Source organism: Protopterus annectens, chromosome 1.part0, assembly GCF_019279795.1.
Source record: "Protopterus annectens isolate FY-2018-M chromosome 1.part0, PAN1.0, whole genome shotgun sequence".
Taxonomy (NCBI): Eukaryota; Metazoa; Chordata; order Ceratodontiformes; family Protopteridae; genus Protopterus; species Protopterus annectens.
In genome coordinates this window covers 507,832,375-507,852,107 of record NC_056725.1, presented here as the reverse complement: position 1 = coordinate 507,852,107, position 19,733 = coordinate 507,832,375, and the positions used below count along the sequence as shown (strand labels likewise).

The 19,733-nt window shown below is 43.6% G+C and overlaps 1 protein-coding gene across 2 annotated transcripts in view; it reads left to right on the top strand.

Annotated features, from left to right (window-relative positions):
- Nucleotides 1–19,733, top strand: part of AARS2 (alanyl-tRNA synthetase 2, mitochondrial) — a 1,016,815-nt gene that overhangs the window by 708,973 nt on the left and 288,109 nt on the right. For both annotated transcript variants that reach the window (XM_044060935.1, XM_044060942.1), the window contains one exon: nucleotides 18,141–18,281. In XM_044060935.1, the coding sequence (XP_043916870.1) occupies nucleotides 18,141–18,281 (141 nt within the window). The remainder of the gene's footprint in view (nucleotides 1–18,140; nucleotides 18,282–19,733) is intronic.

The window sequence follows — 19,733 nt, the reverse complement described above, 5'->3', positions numbered from 1 at the left end:
GAGTTTAGCACGCTGACTTCTTCGGCTGGACCCGGGGTGATGTTTCGGGACCTATGCTTTCGGTTCCGAGCCTCCCCTCGGTGCTTGCTGCGGGACTCCGTCGGCTATCACGGCTCGAGTCCGGACACTCCCAGGATTCTGGGGGTCCGGCTTTCAGGGCCATGAGGAGTGCCTTGGCCAAGTCCTCTTCGGCCATCTCTCCGGTTTTACCAGCACCTTCCCTGGGCGTGGAGACTGGGTCTTTGGCTGTTCCCCTGTCCGTAGCCAGCGGAGCCCCAAGGCCTGAGGTTACCCCCAGTGGGGGTTCCCCTCCTCCTGAGGGTTCTTCGGAGTTATCTTCAGAGGAACCCCCAAGGAAGAGATCGTGCAAGAGGAAGCACGTGGACTCCCCCGAGTCTATTACATCGGACACTGATATGGATGATGCGGAGGGGTCCCCAGTCGTCCTCGGATGATGTCTCATTTGCAGACATCTTAGAGATCCTCAAACAACGAGGCGGCTGGATATCCAAACCCCCCTCTTCTGACGAATCAGTGCTCCTCAAGGCCTTTGGGGCTCAGCCCTCCGCCTCCTGGGTGTCTCCGCCCTTCGACGAGCTTCTGGATTTAGTTTGTCAAGGGCGTGGGAACATCCAGATACCGTGGAACCAGTCCCTTCCGTCCAAATAAATTTTTATCTGCTCAGGCGGAGAAGGAGTTCCTTACTAAAGGCGTGGCTGTAGATGCCATGGTGGTGGCATCTGCTACACAACAGGACGTGGCAGAGGCTTCAACGTCATCCATCCTCCTAATAAGGAGTCTAGGAGTATGGATAGGTGCGGAAGCGCACCCTGACTTCAGCGGCCTTTACCTTAAGGTCTCTGAACTATTTGGCACATTTTACAAGGCTTCAGAGGGATCTGGTCAAGGAGTTGTCAGATTCCTCTCGGTAACCTACCTGAGCAGCTAGCCCAGTCGGTTAGCTCTCAGTTGGCTATCCTTACGTCAATTTCTAACTCGTCCATGAGGCTCATTTCCTATGCGGCCGAAGGGGGGAGAGCTGCAGGCACAGGCGTGGCTCTCGTGACAAGCCTGGCTCCGCTTGTGTCAGTTCTTGGAGGCCTTCAAGTCTTCCTTCGCCGACGCTCCCTTTGATGGGTCCTCATTGTTTGGACCCAAGGTGAAAGACACCCTTACCGCTGTGAGCAAGAGGGAAAACGTTATCTGCCGTAGGGGCCCGTTATTCCACTCCCTTCGGCCTTACCCCAAGGCCAAAGGAGGGAAAATGTGGTTCGAAAGTCTCGCAAGTTTTTCTCCCAACAGCAGGAAGATTCCCGTCCAGAGGCAGAGGGCGGGAAATTTTTCAGGGAGACGCCGTCCCAGAGGCGGCAGAGGGCCCGCAATTCTGGAGACCGCGAGTCCTTTTGTGGCTCTTCAGCCTCCCACACGACATGAGGGTTTGCCCGGCTGTGCTGCTCCGGAGCCAGTCGGGTGTCGTTGCCAAGCACCTAGAAGCCTGGGAGTCAATCACTCAGGACAGATGGGTGCTTCGGATCATTGCCGGAGGTTACACCATCCCATTCAAAGACTCACCCCCTCCGTCCAAGAGAATCCCGGGCCCACCACCCAGTCAAAGGGAAATAGCAGCCGCAGAAGCTTTAAAGCTGCTAGAAAAAGGAGTCATCCAACCGGTCCCCACAGACCAGATCGGATCAGGAAATTACTCCAGGTTCTTTTAGTGCCAAAAGACAGGGGACCTGAGACCAATATTGGATCTCAGCAGACTGAACCAATCCGTGAAATCCAGATTCGAATGGTCACGTTACAATCCATTCTCCCGTTGTTGGAGAAGGATGTTTGGATGTGCTCCATAGACCTCAAGGACGCCTATTATCACATTCCGATACATCAGGCGTCCAGAAGGTATCTGCGCTTCAGCCTGGGAGTCAGTCATTACCAATTTTGTGCTCTGCCCTTTGGTCTCACCACAGCCCCCAGGGTGTTCACCAAGTGTTTGGCAGTAGTGACTGCTCACCTGAGAAGTCTTGGATTCCAAGTGTTTCCCTATCTCGACGACTGGCTCCTGACTGCCACCACCAGGCATCTACTAATGGACAACCTCAAAGCCACCATCTCCCTGGGTGTTTCCCTAGGGATTACATTCAATTGGTCAAAGTCTGTCTTGCTGCCCTCTCAACGCATAAAATTTATAGGGGCAGAGATAGACTCAAGATTGATGCGCGTCTTTCTTCCTGCCGAAAGGATCCGAATCTTACAGGGCCAAGTTCAAGCTCTGGTCTCGAGATCCAAAGCCCCAGCCAGGATGGTCCTACAGGTTTTAGGCTCAATGTCTGCCACGGTTCTTTTAGTTCCTCTAGCAAGATTACACATGAGGATTCTTCAGTGGCTCTTGTCAACTCAATGGTCCTTTCAGGATCTTCCCCTCAATCATCACATCATGATTACGGAAATATGCAAAAGGGACCTTCGCTGGTGGCTTCAGACATCCAACTTGGATCACGGAAAACCCTTTGTTCTCCCCCCTCCAGTAGTTACCCTGACGACAGATGCCTCCCAGATAGGGTGGGGGGGGCATTGTCTGGGCAGGCTAGTTCAGGGCTCCTGGCTTCCAGACGAAGCTCTTCTCCACATCAACGTGTTGGAGATGAGGGCTGTTCTTCTATCCCTACAGGCCTTACACAAGTTTCTTCCTCAAGGCATCATCGCCATCCATACAGACAATATGTCGGTGGTTTGGTATCTGAACAAACAAGGAGGGACCAGATCGTATCCCCTTTGCAGAGAGGCCATGAGAGTGTGGGAATGGGCTGTAGCTACCAACCGCTTCTTGGTAGCGACCCACATCCCGGGAAAATCAAATGTATTGGCGGACAAATTAAGCAGGACAATTCTCTCTCCCCACAAATGGTCTCTAAACGGCAAAGTAGCAGCTCAGGTTTTCAAGAGATGGGGGACGCCGTGCTGCGACCTATTTGCAACGCCACAAAACACCAAGTGCCAGAAGTTTTTCTCCTTGATTCCACATCAGGAAGTACCAGCCATGGATGCTCTAGCACAACCTTGGCCAGCAGGGCTACTTTATGCCTTTCCTCCAATTCCACTCCTTCCAAAAGTTATTCAAAAAGCTTCTCAACTGGGGTCTTCAATGATTCTGATTGCCCCATACTGGCCTCGTCAGATATGGTTTCCCTACCTGAAAAAGCATGCAGTGGACGATCCGTGGACCTTGGACCTGATCCCGGATTTGCTAATCCATCAGTCGGGACATTGGCATCAGTCCCTTCAATCTCTAAAATTGACAGCTTGGCTCCTCCACTTCCAACCTTAGTTAGAAGGCACACACTAGACCGGGAAGTTGTTCACATTTTATCTTCGGCCCACAAACCCACCACTAACAAATTGTACCTCAGTAAGTGGAAGAGGTTTGCTATCTGGGCTCAACTCAAGGGCTTAGACCCTATCACTGCTCCTGTCCCAGAGGTTTTGAAATTCTTAACATCCCTGTTTAATCAGGGATCTTCTGTCTCAACTATTAAAGTCCAACTAGCTGCTATCTCGAAATTCCATGAATCCACGGATCCTCCTTTGATGAGCAGCAGACTATGCAAAACGTTCATTAAAGGTGCCAGTCTGTTAAGACCACCAGTTTTTCATCCTGCACCTCCGTGGGATCTTGATTTGGTGCTTCGTGCATTAACATCTCCCTTTGAACCGGCTGCTACATGCGAATTAAAATATCTGTCTTGGAAAACGGCATTCTTAGTGGCTATTACCTCTGCAAGGAGAGTCTCAGAGCTTCAAGCCCTGTCTATTAAACCACCGTACTTGATTTTCCACAAGGATAGAGTATCACTTAGGCCTAATCCATCCTTTGTCCCCAAAGTCTGTTCTAGTTTCTGCCTTCAACAATCTCTAGAGCTACCAGTTTTCTTTCCAAAATTCTCTAATGAAGCAGAATATACTCTCCATAAATTGGATGTTCACAGACAATTACGCTTCTATTTAGACAGGACTCAGCAACTTCGTAAGTCAGACCAGTTGTTTGTGTCCTTCTCAGATAATAAATTGGGCCAAACCATTACAAAAGCTACAATCTCAAAATGGATCAGAGATTGCATAACTCAGGCCTATTCTTCTTCGAATAAACATCTTACATCATCTATCAAAGCTCATTCTACCAGAGCTATGGCTACTTCTATAGCCTTTCATTCCAAGCTCGCTATTTCAGAAATTTGTGCTGCGGCTACTTGGTCCAACCCGCACACTTTCATTTCCCACTACAAATTGGATGTGGCATCTAAAGGACGAGCATCATTTGGTTCCACGGTACTCAGGAGTGTTTTCCAGTGAGCCACCCAGGATTCAGGTGCTAGGGACGCTGTCCCATCATTCAGAATGTAGGCGAGATAGGATCACATAACATCTTTTAGTTATGTACTCACCATAACTTCAGATGTTTGGGATCCATCTCGCTACATTCCTGATACCCACCCTCCTTCCCCTGCCTTGCAGATCAGAAGAGATTGAACGGTTTTGAGTTCAACTGTTTTTATCTTGTTCCATCTGACGATGTTATATAAGCAGGGTATGCGTGTGTGCATGTATGCGGACAAACTAGATCTGGGGGACTGGTAGTGGTGCATCCTGGGATATAGTAAGCTCAGCCAATAAGAGACTTCGCTCTTTGGCATAAGCGTGCCGAGTCGGAGCCGAGGGATCGGCTCCGAACCCATCATTCAGAATGTAGGCGAGATGGATCCCAAACATCTGAAGTTATGGTGAGTACATAACTAAAAGTTGCACTTCTTGAGGTAAACTAGATTACTTTGATTTACCATCCTTTCTTGATAAAGTGGTTGAGCCTCTGTAAAACTGGATCTGTGGCTGTGTAATCTTTCAGCTCATCAAGACGTGGAAGAAAAATTTCTCACTTCCATGACTTCAAAATCAAAGTTCTCATTCTCATGCTGTTCAGTGGTGTTACTGGGCAATCTGGACAATGCATCAGCAAGATAAAGAAGTTTGCCTTTCTTGAAGACAAGAGTAAAATTTATATTTTGCAGTCTCAGCATCATATGTTGCAGTCTGGCTAGAGCTGAATGCATAGGCTTTCTCATGATAATGACTAGAGGTTGGTGGTGGTTTTGATCTGGATAGGTCTACCAGAAACATAATCATAGAATTTTGAACATGCAAAGACAATTGCCAAAAGCTCTTTCTCAATATGAGCATACTGCATTTCAGTTTGGGTAAGAGTGCTCAATGCGTAGACAACAAGCTGACTGTCTTGTATAATGACTGCACCTAGACCAAATCTGGAAGCATCACATGAAAATGTGACTGGCTTGTGAACATTATAAGATCTAAGAGTTGGTGGACTAGCAGATGTTCTTCATCTCACATTGCTGCAGTCCTTACACTTGGGTAGTCCGCTGTCCTCGGTCGGCCCGAATATCAAAGTATAAGGCTGACGTCGGTCAAGGCGCATTTGACTGACATCAGGACGTCAGGGTACAAATGCGCATGACCGACGTCATATCCTCAGTCTTTTTTGCCGCATGGTCCGATGCAGAAGCAGCGTTGCAAGTGCCGGTTGGCGTTCTGAAATTGTTCGATTTCGGAGTTTCAGACCGAGTCAAAGTTGGCTAAGTACCCCGTTGGGGAATATTTTAGTTTTTCTTGCCTCAGTGGTTTACCGGATGTCAGAAAAAGTGAATAATTGTATTTCTTGTGGGAAACCGATACCGCATAGAGACTATCATACTTTGTGTATTCCTTGTTTAGGGCCTGAGCACGACGTTGTTGGGTGTCGCTCTTGTGCTAGATTCAATAAGCGCACTATAAAGAGAAGATTAGATTGTGCCAGGTTAGTCTTCGGGAAGCGGTGCAATTATAAAATGCCGTCGGATGCTCCGACGCCCGCTTCTTCGAAGAAGCGCAAGGACAAAGCAGTTAAGCCTAGGCTAGAAGAACCGTCCGTACTGGACGCCGGTTCTTTAGAGGTGTCGGTGGAGCCGGTGGTTCCACCGGAGGTTTCTTTGGGATCCCAGGGAGAGAGTTTGTTGTTGCAGGATGTGGCCTCTCAGGAGGCAGGTCAGGCTGATGGGGCTTCTCAGGTTACTATACTCCCCTCCCTGCCTAGGGTGGTTAGGCCCTCTCCTTCTGTTTCCAAGGCTTCTCCCAGAGGCAGGCCAGGTTTAGCTTCAGTTGGTGTCACCCCTAGTTCTTCAGGAACTGTGCCCAAGAAGCATATGCTTAAAATGGCAGAAGATTTGATTACTTTGATTAGGGGTTCTTTGCCCCCTCCTGATAAGAGACCTAGGGTGGAGCCTGAGCTAGGGAGTTTTGAGCAGGCTTCGGATGCTTCAGAGTCTTCGGCTGAAGACTTGCAGGAGTACTGTCCTTATTCTGATGTGGATGATTCTAATCCTTCTGCTTCTCCTCCTGAGGATTTTTCTTTTTCAGAAACTCTTCATTCCATGAGGGAGCATTTTAAGTGGGAAGGTCAGGACTTCTCTGATTCCAGGAAAAGGCTTAGGGAATTTTTGTTTTTACCCCAGCATAGGCCTTTGGCTATACCTCCTGTTTTGGAGGTAGTGGAAGATGTTTTTACAGAGGCTTCTCTAAATCCTGATTCTTTGCCTCCTGCTCCTGTCAAACCGGATAGGTATTACAGGGTGCCTGAAGCTCATAAGTATCTTTTTAAGAGTCCTAGGGCAGACCCGGAAACTGTTAGCCAGGGGCCTAAAGGTGTTAAGGCTTCTGTTGTCAAGAATCCGGTTCCTGCAGATAAAGAGGCCAGGGCCTTGGATAGATGGGGAAAGAAAGTTTATACTTCTTCCACTCTAGCTATGAGGGCTTTGAATTGCCAGTTTCACATGTTGAAATACCAAAACTATCTCCTTTCACAGTTGAAGTCTAAGGTTGATGCTCTGGCGGAAGGTATTGATTGTAAAGAGTTGCAAGATTTAGTACATGTTTCTGAACAGGTGGGTAAGCATTCTTTGCAATGTGGTTTTGATGCTGTACAGGCCTCGTCTAGGGTGGCTGCCACTGGGTCAGTTCTTCTCAGGCACGCCTGGCTGAGGGATCAAAATTTATCTGACCATGTTAAAACAAGGATTTTAGATGCTCCTTTACAATCTGATGTGTTGTTTGGTTCTCCTGTTGAGGCAGTTTTAAAGAAAATGGAAGACAAGGCTAAGTCTATGCAGACTGTTAAAGATTTTTGCAGGTTCAGCCTCCAAAGTTTAGTAGAAATTGGCCTACTAAGGGGTGGACGTATCCTTCTTATGATTCCCAGTCTAGGGGTAGATCTAGACGTGGTAGGGGCAGAGCTCAGGGCTCTTTCAGGCCTAGGACAGGGAGTTCTCCTGCACAGTCTTCGGGTGAGGGCAGGGGTCAGTCCTTTCGTAAACAGACCCAATGACCTACCTTTTCAGCTGCCAGAGCCTTCTCGTCTGGCAGCACCTTTAGGAGGAAGGTTGGCACTTTTCAAAGAAAATTGGAGTTTAATTACCCAGGACAGATGGGTATTGGATATCATACACCACGGTTACAGGTTTTATTTCCATACCTTGCCTCCTTTCAAAGGCATGCCAGACGTTCCTCCTCAACAAAGAATAGAGGCTCACAAGCAAATTTCTCTGTTACTCCAAATAGGGGCCATACAGCCGGTCCCTATGCCAGAAGTGGGCCTAGGATTTTATTCTCGCCTGTTCCTAGTACCAAAGAAGGGGAACACGTGGAGACCAATTTTGGATTTATCTATCCTCAACACTTATCTGGACATTCCCAAGTTCAAAATGTTGACGTTACAGCAGCTTTTACCTCTGCTGGTCAAGGATCATTGGATGGTAACTTTGGATCTCAAGGAGGCTTACCTTCATGTTCCTATCAGACTAAGTTGCAGGAAGTATCTGCGTTTTCGAGCTGGGACTTCTCACTATCAGTTCTCTGCATTGCCCTTTGGCTTATCTACTGCCCAGGGTGTTCACGAAGGTTCTGGCTCCAGTGATAGCTTTCTTCAGGCTAAAAGGAATACAGATCTATCCTTATTTGGACGATTGCCTGATTCTGGCTCAAGGAAGGGACGAGCTTCTTCATCATTTGGAATATGTGATAGCAGTGCTAAGATGCCTGGGGTATTCTGTGAACGAAATAAAGTCCAGTCTAGTACCCTCTCAGGACATGTGCTTTCTGGGTGTAAGACTGAATACAGCATCCCAGATGGCCTTTTAACCCCGGACAAACAAAAGAATCTTTCCCTTTACTTCCATCAACTATCTCATCAGTCCGGGCTGACTGCAAGGACAGTCCTTCAAGCCTTAGGGTTCATGGCATCTTGTATTCTGGTGCTTCCCAATGCCAAACTGCATATGAGGAAGCTACAATGGTATCTCAAAAATGTATGGACACAGCACTGCCAGGATCTGGACACTGTCATTCAAATAATACCTTGCATTCAAAAGGAATTTTTGTGGTGGGCTCAGGAATGTCACCTAAACAAGGGACTCTCTGTGACCCGGCCAGAGGCGAGTCAGATTTTAACGACAGATGCCTCAGACAAAGCTTGGGGAGCTCATCTGAATGGAAAGTGGATACAGGACAAGTGGCCTGCCAGACTACAACATCTACATATCAACTTGAAGGAGATGTTAGCAGTCCAGTTTGCATTAATAGCTTTCAAGGATTTACTTCTTCCAGGGCAGGTGTTGATTCTAACAGACAACACAACTGTCATGTGGTACATCAACAAGCAAGGGGAACACATTCTTATCCTCTATGCAGGCAAGCAATGATTTTGTGGGAGACTGCTCTCAGTTTACAGCTCAATCTTCAGGCAAGGTTTCTGCCGGAGCACAGAACTCCTTAGCAGATGTGTTGAGCAGACGAATTATGGATCCCCACGAGTGGAAATTGGATCCTCATGTATTTCAGAAATTGACAGTGTCATGGGGAACTCCAGACATAGATCTGTTCGCTTCTCCACTAAACCACCAGCTGCCAAAGTTTTGCACAAAAAGGTTTCATCCCACAGCTTGGAAAGTGGATGCTCTTTCCTTCAATTGGAGCAATCTTCATGTGTATGCCTTTCCGCCTCTGCCTCTCCTCCCAAAGGTACTACTAAAGGTCAGACAAGACAAGTCAAGGATGATTTTGATAGCTCCAGATTGGCCTCGACAGCATTGGTACCCATTACTGAGAAGCCTGGTACGGAAGCCTCCATGGCCTTTGCCTTCGATTCCACACCTGTTGTCTCAGGAGGACAGTCATTTGCTCAATGTCAAGCTTCACTCTCTGCACCTAACAGCCTGGCATATTCTGTTTTGAACCATAATGGGACTCCACTTCCACAGCAAGTTTTGAATGTTATTTTGGAAGCTAGAAGGCCTAGTACAAGGAAAGTGTACGCAGATAAATGGAAGAGATTTTTATTTTGGAGTGCAGCAAAGGATTTTGATGTTTCTGAGCCTAATTTAAGTGTGGCTCTCCAATATCTTACTGAGTTACTGGACAAAGGTTTGTCCTTCTCTTCTATTAAGGTTCATGCTGCAGCAATTTCGGCTCACTATGATTGTGACCCACCATTGTTTTCTCATCCTTTGTTCAAGCAATTTCTTAGAGGGCAAAGAATATAAGACCCCACGAAGAGCTCCTACTCCTGCTTGGGATCTCAATTTTGTGTTGGAGAAACTCACTCTACAACCTTTTGAGCCTGCAGCTACTACTGAGTTGAAATATTTATCATGGAAGACTGCCTTTTTGTTGGCCATTACCTCTGCAAGAAGGGTTTCTGAATTGCAGGCCCTTATGGCAGTTGAGCCTTTCTTAATTTTCCATAAGGATAGGGTATCTTTACGTACTAATCCTTCCTTTATGCCTAAGGTGGTTTCTAGTGTGGCTTTAAACCAAACTATTCATTTGCCCACTTTTTATGCAAATCCCCAAAATAAAGGGGAAAGGATTTTGCACACTTTAGATGTACACAGGCAGTTGCGATATTATTTGGACAGAACTAAAGGGTTTAGGCAGTCTCAGCAGTTATTTGTTTCTTTTGCTTTGAGTTCTCAGGGCAAGCCTGTGTCAAAACAAACTATTTCTAAGTGGATTGGGTTTTGCATTGCTTTCTGTTATTCCCATCATGGCAAGGAGATTCCAGCTGGGATTAGGCCTCATTCCACTAGGGCTACTGCCACTTGACAGCTTTTTGAGGGGTGGCAACCAAGGATATTTTGGAGGCAGCTACTTGGAGTTCAGTGCATACTTTCTCTAGGCATTATCACCTACCACTTTACTCTAAATCCAGGGCTGGTTTTGCCACTGCTGTTTTGCAGGGCATTTTGGCAGCTCCTGCTTCCTTATAGTTTGGCCATCCTCCCTTACCTCTGCTTTGGGATTCTACCCAAGTGTAAGGACTGCAGCAATGTGAGATGAAGAACATAGTACAGTTTTGTACCTACCATAAATGTAGATGTTCGAAGATCCACATTGCTGCAGTCCAATTTACCCTCCCTCCTTCCCCTCTGTAGTTAGAGGTGGTTGTGTGGGTTGGGTTGTAAATATTGTGTATATTGTATATATTGTACATATAATTAGTGCAAGGGTGGTTGTTTGTTTGTTTGCTGTCTTTTGGTTGTGACCTTTATTTTTAGGGTCTTCTGACATCTGGGGCAAGAAAAGACTGAGGATATGACGTCGGTCATGCGCATTTGTACCCTGACGTCCTGATGTCAGTCAAATGCGCCTTGACCGACGTCAGCCTTATACTTTGATATTCGGGCCGACCGAGGACAGCGGACTAACCAAGTGTAAGGACTGCAGCAATGTGGATCTTCGAACATCTACATTTATGGTAGGTACAAAACTGTACTTTCTCTGTTTCAGGATATCAAATGCTCTTTGGTGTTGCTCTAACCAAGACCAGGATGCATCTTTACGTTTCAGCTCTCTGGGCGGTGCTGAAAGTTGGCTCAAGTCTGGAATGAAATTGCCTGGATAGTTAACCATGCCAAGAAAACATTGCAGGGCTTGAACATTATCTGGCGCTGGCATCTCTAGAATGGCTGTTTGCTTAGAAAGGGCTGGTCATAGGCCTAAACTGGTAAATAAATGACCAACATAAGTAACTTCTTGTAGCCTGAATTTACATTTCTGTGGATTGAGCTGGATTCAGTTGATGTGCTCCTTTCAGAATTTTTCTGAGGTTTCTGTTGTGCTCACCTTCACCTTTACCTCCTACTAGTATGTCATCTACTATAATAACACAAGGATACCCAGAAAAAAATTGCTCCATTGCACTTTGAAAGACTTCACTTGCAGAATTGATCCCAAATGGCATTCTCAAAAATCTGTACCTGTCTAATGGAGTACTGAACTTAGTGAGCATTGATGATTTCTTGTCAAGCTGAATTTGCTAAAATGAACTCTTTACATCTAAGACAGAAAAAATAGTAGCATTTGGCATCAGAGTTGCAACTTCAACTGTGAGTATTGCATGATGAGGTCTTCTTAGTGCTTTATTCAAATCTTGTGGATCAATACATATTCTGATGTCATCTGCGCTTTTCTCGTGAGCTGCCACCATACAAGATACCCATTCAGTAGGTTCATCAACTGGACAAATAACACCTTGTTGCACCATTTTATCTACCTCAGCTTTGACTCTGTCCTGCATAGTTATTAGAATTTTCCAAGCTGACCTGATAACTGGACTGACATCTGGGTCTAACTTCATGGAGTACACAACTGGTAGCTTCCCTAGTTTGTCTTTGAAAAGATCAGCATAGGTAGAAAAAATATACTGGGCAAAATCAGAGTAGTGGTATTTTAAGCTAACATGTTGGACTTCCTTATTAAATGAAAGCAGTCCCATTTTCAAACTGTCTCTGAGCTGTAATAATGACTGGATGTGCCTCTTGACCACATAAAATAGCAAGTCATAGCATCTCCCAGCGGACTAACATGAAAGCACTACTGAGCCTTCAGTCTGAATTTCTTCACCACCATAAGCAGCAAGCTGTGCACACTTCGCCAAATCAAGCCTTTCACCATGACACACTCTGGCAAATGTTTCTGCTGACATAACATTGTGCTTTGAATCTGTGTCGTCTTTGAGCTCTGAGTTTTCCATTTATACAAACAGTACAAAGTACTTCATTCTTTGCCCATAAATCTACTGCATTGATTATTTCATGAAGCACATACACACCATCAACATAAAGAGCAGGGTTGCAGTTTTCTAATCGATCAACTCGTTTCTTAAAATGTTCCCTTTTAATAAAAGAATGTGGGTTTTGATTTACAAAACCTCTTGAAATTATTCCATTTATTGCATTTGTGACATTGCTGTCAAAAGCTAAAACATTATTTTCTTTTAAATTAATGATTTCCACCACAGTTAAGACAGTTGGCAATGAAACTTGGTGGGGGACCCATGCTTTGAATTTGCTGACTCACTCTTGTGCTTCACTGAGAGACTGCAAACTCTGGAATTTACTGGAAAGTTCTGGGGTTTACCCGTGAGTACTGCAGGGGCGACAGTTGCTTGCATGTGCTTGGGCCTGTTTCTTTTAACCACGTGCTGAATACTATCAATATGAGCGCTAGAAGTTACTGGAAGCATGCACCTCTTATTTGTAAGCATGTTTGTGTGCTTTTCTGTGAGCTTGTATATTTGACAAATTTCACTGGCCTTATTCAAAGTTAAATCACTGTCACGAAGTAAAATCTTTCCCACAGCATCATCTTTAATACCACACACAAGTCTATTATCAACACATCCCTTAAATCATCAGAACTGCACATTTTAGCCTTATTTCTCAAGTCAGTTATATATGTTGCAAACGTTTCACCAGGCTTTGATCCCTTGTATAAAATAAGTGCCTTTCCATTATAACATTTGTCTGGGGGTTGCACATTTCTCTAAATTTATGTCTTAAGCACTCAGGGTCCTCCCTTGACTCAGCCCGTACAGCAATATAAAGGTTTCCCATCTCCTGCAAAGATAGCAGTTGCATACGCAAATGAACATTCCCTTTCAATGGCTTCTGACCCTGCTAAATTAAGTAGAATAAATTCCTTTGTACAGTCATCTTTATCAGAAAATGCAGCCTGAATGAAAATATCGTACTCTTGCTCAAACACGCCAGTACTCTGCAATATTATTGTCAAACAAAAGGTGCACTGGGTTTTCGAAATCCATCTACCATGCCCACAAAGTATGCACAAACACACTGAAAATATGGCCCCTGTAATTATGTATGAACAAGCTGTGCTGTGGGAGCTCGTAATAACATTCAAATGCACAATAATAAACTCTCTGAAATAGTGTACTTTGTGATGTATGCTCTGAAATGGCTGTATCTTGAGAAAGAACGTCACTGTAATACTGCACAATCATGGAACACTTCATACACGTCTGATAACTCAAATATCTTTATTCAGTACGAAAAATACATACTCAGCAATACTGCGGTCATTTCCTCTATTTTATTCATTTTATGCAATTTGGACTTTTTCCATAGTAGTTTGAATATTTTTATCAATATCGGACATATCGGTTTATTCAAATATCGTTTAGAGCATTCTGTATGCCTCGTTTCATATTTTGTGAATAAGAAATTATTTGAGCAAGTTTTAACATCTGAAATTCATTTTTGACCTGTTTTGTGAATTATATGTACAATAGGGATGATTCACTGCTGTATATTCCTCCAATTCCAACGGGGTGCCTGTCGGACTCAAACTGAAGAATCTGGCTTCCATTTTAGCCCCATGTCCTTTTTAGACATGCCTCTTCTGACACCATGTTGCTTGTCCCTCATTAACATAGATGACAAGCAGGTCGTGTAGTTCGTTTAGATGCTTCATTACACAGAAACACATCAGGATGGATAGCAGCATTATAAAATATAAACAAACTGAGTAACAGACAGGCCTTACATACATACGTGCTTACATGTCAACAGCTTACTACAAAATGACAGTCAGGCTCCCAGGTGCTCAGTATTTATACACTTGTGCAAGCCCTTAGATAGCTTCTTAAAGGTACACACACACAGACAGACACACACACACACAGACAGACAGACACACACACACACACAGACAGACACACACACACACAGAGACACACACACACAGAGACACACAGACACACACACAGAGACACACAGACACACACACACACACTGATCTACACCTTCCAAAAGCCAAAAAGGAAGCTCCAAAACTTATTCTTCTAGCCCCTTACTGGCTAAGACAACATTGGTTTCCCCTACTACTCCACCTGCTGAAGGGACACCACTAGAAGATACTACTGCAACCAGACCTGGTCACACAACAACAAGGTCTGCTTCTTCATCCCATTCTAGCTCTCTCAGTCTCACTCTGTGGATAAGGTTCTTATCCCTAAAAGGCATCACCTTTCTGAGGAGGTGGTCCAGGTCTTACAGGAAGCCAGGAAACCTACCACCAGAAAATCATACACAGCTAAGTGGAAAAGATTTTCTATTTGGTGCCACAAACACAGCCAGGATCCACTCTTATCAAAGGTTCCCACTGTCCTTCAGTACCTATGTGAATTATTAAATTCTGATTTGGCCCACTCTTCCATTAAAGCTGTCTGTTTGCAATGTATCCCTGCTTGCCTCTTCAACCTCCTCTCATGTCAAGGAGAGAAGTCAAACTTTTCTTGAGAGGAGCCTTACATCTTAAACTGCCAAAAAAACCTACTGCTCCTCCCTGGGATCTCAACTTTTCTCTGGAAAAACTCACATTGCCCATCTTTTGAGCCAACATCATCTGCCACTGTACAATTCTCCATGTGGAAAACTATCCTGTTGGCTCTTACCTCATGTTGCAGAGTGTCTGAACTTCAGGCACTCGTGGCTATCCCATCTTTTCTCATTTTCAACAGGGACATGGTTGCTGTTAGGGCCAATTCTTCTTTAATGCCTAAGGTAGTGAATGAGCTGTCCCTCAATCAGGCTATACATCTGCCTTTCTTTTTTTCCCAACCCTCAGAACGGGGGGGAGGGTGATTCTGAATTCTTTAGACATTCGTAGGCAGCTAAGGTTCTTCTTGGTGAAAACAAAAGCTCTCAGAAAAAACTGACCAATCATTTCCTTCATGGATTTCAAACTCGGCCAGCTGCTCTGAAAGCAAACTATTGCAGCATGGATATCAAAACCATCTCTTTCTGATGTACACATTATGGTAAAACCTTGCCTCTTTACCCAAAAGTACAGTCTACTTGGGCAGTGGCCTCTTGTGGTGCCTTCCACAAGGGTTTTGATGCCAGGACCATCTTGGAAGCTGCCACCTGGTTCTCTGTGCACACCTTCACCAAACACTACAAGATTGATGTTTTCTCCAGGTCTAGGGCTGCCTTTGCTAAGTCTGTCCTATCTGGGCTCCTGGACAGCTCATCCTGCCATTAGCCAACCACCCTTTCTCTACCTAATTCAGCTCTGGGAATCGTCCATTTGTTAAGCATACTACAACAGTGGTTTCAGTTAGGTCAGGACATAGTATAGTTGTGTAAGAACCTACCATAACAGTAGATGTCCTGCTGATTACTGTTGCAGTATTCCTTCCCCTCTACTCTTCGTTGAAGCCAACATTATTTTTCCCTTCAGCCATGAGTTGGATGTCAACAGATGAAAACCCATACTGTAAGAATACTGCAGCAGGGCCCAATAGGACATATACAGTTATGGCATGTTCTTACACTACTGTACTTTCATCTAAAGATTCAGAAGAACTCTAAAGATATTAGTAACTCCCTTTTGCCCCAGGCAATGGTGGTTCTTCTTTCTTCTAAAAATGGCGTAGGGCAGTTACCACAATCTTACCCACAGGATGGGTTTACTCCCACAGGGCAAGGTTTCTCTGATAGACCCTAAGCTTCAACTTCTTCAGCTTACCACCTGGATGATAGAATTTTAATCAGTTTTAGGCACATTCTTTCTGAGGATGTGCAGCTGGTATTAAAGAAGGTAAAAAAAACTTGCTGCTAGAAAATCATATGTGACTAAGAAAATATTTTCTAGTTTATGTAAAAGCAGAACTAAGATCTTTTTAAGGCACACATGCCTTTGGTTGTGTAGTATTTGTGAGAGTTATGATCCTCTGGCCTTTATTTCTCTTACTTCAAGATTCACCTTTTGCCATTTCTGCTTGTCTGCGTGTGACTTCCCCGTTTCTACCCTACCTCAAGCGAACCATCTTTGTAAGGGGTATTGCATACCAGTCCACCTATTACATGGGTGGCACTTCCTTGGGATCTTAATATTGTACTTGAGAAACTTGCACATTTTCATTTTGAACCTGCTAATGAGGCTAATTTAAAGTTTTTGTCTTGGAAAACAGTGTTAGTCATTGCTTTGACTTTTGTCTGGGGAGATAATTCTTCACAGTCTGGATGTCCACAGGCAACTCTGAAAATACATTGATAGATCAAAAACTAGGAATTCTAATCAGATGTATATTTTCTATGAAGGCAAGAAAAAAGGACAATCCATGTCATAACAGATTGTCTCTAAATGATTCTCTCAGCCTCTCTAACTGTTATTCATACCATAACAAGGCACTTTCAGGCAAAGTCAGGGCCCACTTTACAAGGGCTCTGTCTACTTCTGTAGCTTTTTGGAAAGAGATGTGCTCTAGAAATCATGAGAGACAGCAACTTAGTCTTCTGTGCATACCTTTACAAGCACTACAAACTGCAATCTTTCTCTACAGTAAGAACAATCTTTGCTAGAACTATCTAATGATGAACATGCTCTTTCCATCCCCCTTTCTTTTTGTTACTTTTTTCCTGCCAAGCTGAGAGTTTTTTGCACAACTTTCTCCTAGTACATACCTGTCAGGGCTGTCTTGTTCTGAGGCAAGAAAGCTCTAAGAGTTTGGTGTCCTTACCTCTGTCTCTATTTTGTGTCCTTCCAGATCTAAAGTATTTTGGATGTGGAAGGTGTCCTAAAGCTTTGGAGATCCTTGACAAGATAGGTCCCATATAGCTTAGGGTACTTACTGCACAAGTGTTCTATTCAAAAATCTATTGTCATGGTAAGTTTACTTACACAACTGTAGTTTCTTTATGTGCTGAAGTATTTGAACATCTGCACACCGTGCTTCTGATTGCAAAGTCACTTTCTGCTAACACCTTCCCATTCCCTTTTCTACGTATCATAGAGGTGTGGTTTTGCCATCTTCTGTTGGTATTCTTTAGTGTACAATTATTTTATTGTTGCTGCTGTCTGATAATCTCTTGGTTAAAGTTGAGAAGGCCATGTGTACTCTTTTCACCAAGAAGCATAGTTTTGACATGTTTAGCTATTTAAGTAGTAGAAAGCTAAACATGTCAGCTGGCAGCTTCATAATCCATGTATGTGCTGCTAAAATCAAGATCGATTGATTCATTAATTGATTGCCTTATAAACAAGAGGAGTACAGTCATAAATGAAACCCTGAGTGTAGTTCAGAGTTCTTAAAGCATTGCCAGGCAGAGCATTTCAGAGCTAAAAACTCCCCAAGAGTTAAACTCATTGTTGGCAGTATTGGATACTGAGGCCCAAAGCAGGTATTGAACATTTTCCAGTGATGCTGCACGCTAGCCTGGATAAGATAATGTGAATTAAATACATCTGAACTGCGTACACCTTAGATGAAAGTATTGAAAATGCTACGCTGAGCACCAACTTTAGGTTGAATAAATTATTCTGTTTGGATGTGATACTTCAGTGTCAGTAGCTTGCTTCTTAATATGGTTCTCCAAGCACTAATTGACTATATTTTGAAGTATAAGTATCGTCTTGACTTTATTATTGTACTTTCTGCTTTAGCCCTTACTATTGGGATAACTCTTCAACATTAACAGGAAGAATGGTTTGTGCTGTTATATGTTTACAAAAAAGTAATCTATGAGATCATCAAGTATTGAGATAGGTGATAGTGATGTAGGTTGTAATGGTAAGTGGTGCTTGATGAGAGAAAGACATATTGTATGGTTGCATCATGTTTTAACACCATGTAAAACTATTCTGTAATGCTGTGACTGATCTTTATACACACAAAGTGCACCTGTTAGATTTTCATTAACTCAGAGTACTATTTTATGCATGTCTTTTTCTTTCAGACCCAGCGTTTAGCTTGCATGGTGAAGCACACTGCTACACATCTGCTGAACTTTGCACTCCATACTGTTTTAGGGGAAACCACTGAACAGAGGGGGTCTCATGTCACTGCTGAGAGGCTACGGTTTGACTTTAGCATTAAGGTAACCTTTTTAATACAGAGGGTACATCTTTGTTTGATTTAAAACATTTGCAGAACTTTAAAAAGCCCTTTATTTGTACAGTGGTAACAAGTGATCTTGCTTAGCAGCTAAATGTTTTCTTCTTGGAAAAAACAATGGATTTACTGAAGCAGCAGAGACTTACTGCAGCTATTTGCAGACTTAAATGTGTACATAAGTTAATGAGATTACTTTAAAAATAAAAGAATTGCAGCTGAGGTATGCCCATTCACGTCACCTTTTGAATAGTAGTGTATAAAATATAAATGAGACTCTCCAGGACAAAAAAAAAAACATAGGCCTGAGGGAGGTCATGAGTTAAAGGTTGGAGATGAATGATTGAAGTGGCTAAGCTTTGGAGAGTATCCTTGTACTTTGGAACTTATTAAAAACTGAGGTGCAAGATAGGACAGTAAATGAAAAAGAAGTAGCATTAAGACAGTAGTTTTGCATCTGCTGTGTTAAGGGAATTTTACTGCATTATTGATCGAGACAGTGCATTAAAAAAAGGATGCGTCGTCGTCGTCCTGTGGCAGCACAGTCTGCAGTAGCCAAGTAAGGGGAAGGGTGCAATGAGACTGAGAGGAAGACCTTTTAGTGGAGGAAAAGTACTAGAGCATTAAATTGTCTTCAAGGCAATTCTTGTTTCCTTTAGAATGTCACAGGTAGGAGGGTGCTGTGACTGTCATAAATCTACACTGTGCTGATTGTGGCAAATCAAGCTTCTGAAAGCACACAGAAGAGCACCTCCCCATCCTCCTTTGGTTCTTTCCTGCTGGTCATAGCATTTGCATCTTCTCTGAGCAGTACTAGTAGCCAGTCTATTTGAAAACAGCAGTCATTTACTTTTGCATCTAAGAAATGTGAAAAAAGCCATTTGAATTTCTGTTTAGGGTCTGTAAATGCAGATGTGGCAGGAATATTTGTGGGATGGACTAATATCAGTATACCTGGAAGGCAGCATTCATCAAGTCTTGTGACACGAGTTTAGTAAAACCACCCTCACCATTTAGAGGGAGGCCTTCATGGATGACCTGGAGCACAACGATAATAAAATAATAATAAATTTAATAATATCAGTAATAATAATAGTATGACATCATTACTCTTAACCCATCTTTCCTGGTAAGAAAGATTGGATCATTGGTGACCATTGAGATATTTTTTTTCTTTTTTTTTTTTTTTTTTTTTAAAGAGAAAGTAGTTTGTCACAGCTGCACCTGCTGGCCCCCATAAATGAATCTTTCATCTTTGGGAATTTTGGTAGAGTTTTTGACTTTTTTTTTTTTTTTTTTTGAAGTTCTTGTTTTCCATCCAGCCCTCTTTCCTTTACCCTCCGTGTAGTAGGTAGTCTAGCAATAATTATCTGACTTTCCACTACTGAATATTTAATAAATCAGTAAAAACATCATCCGATATCAACAAGATCCTATT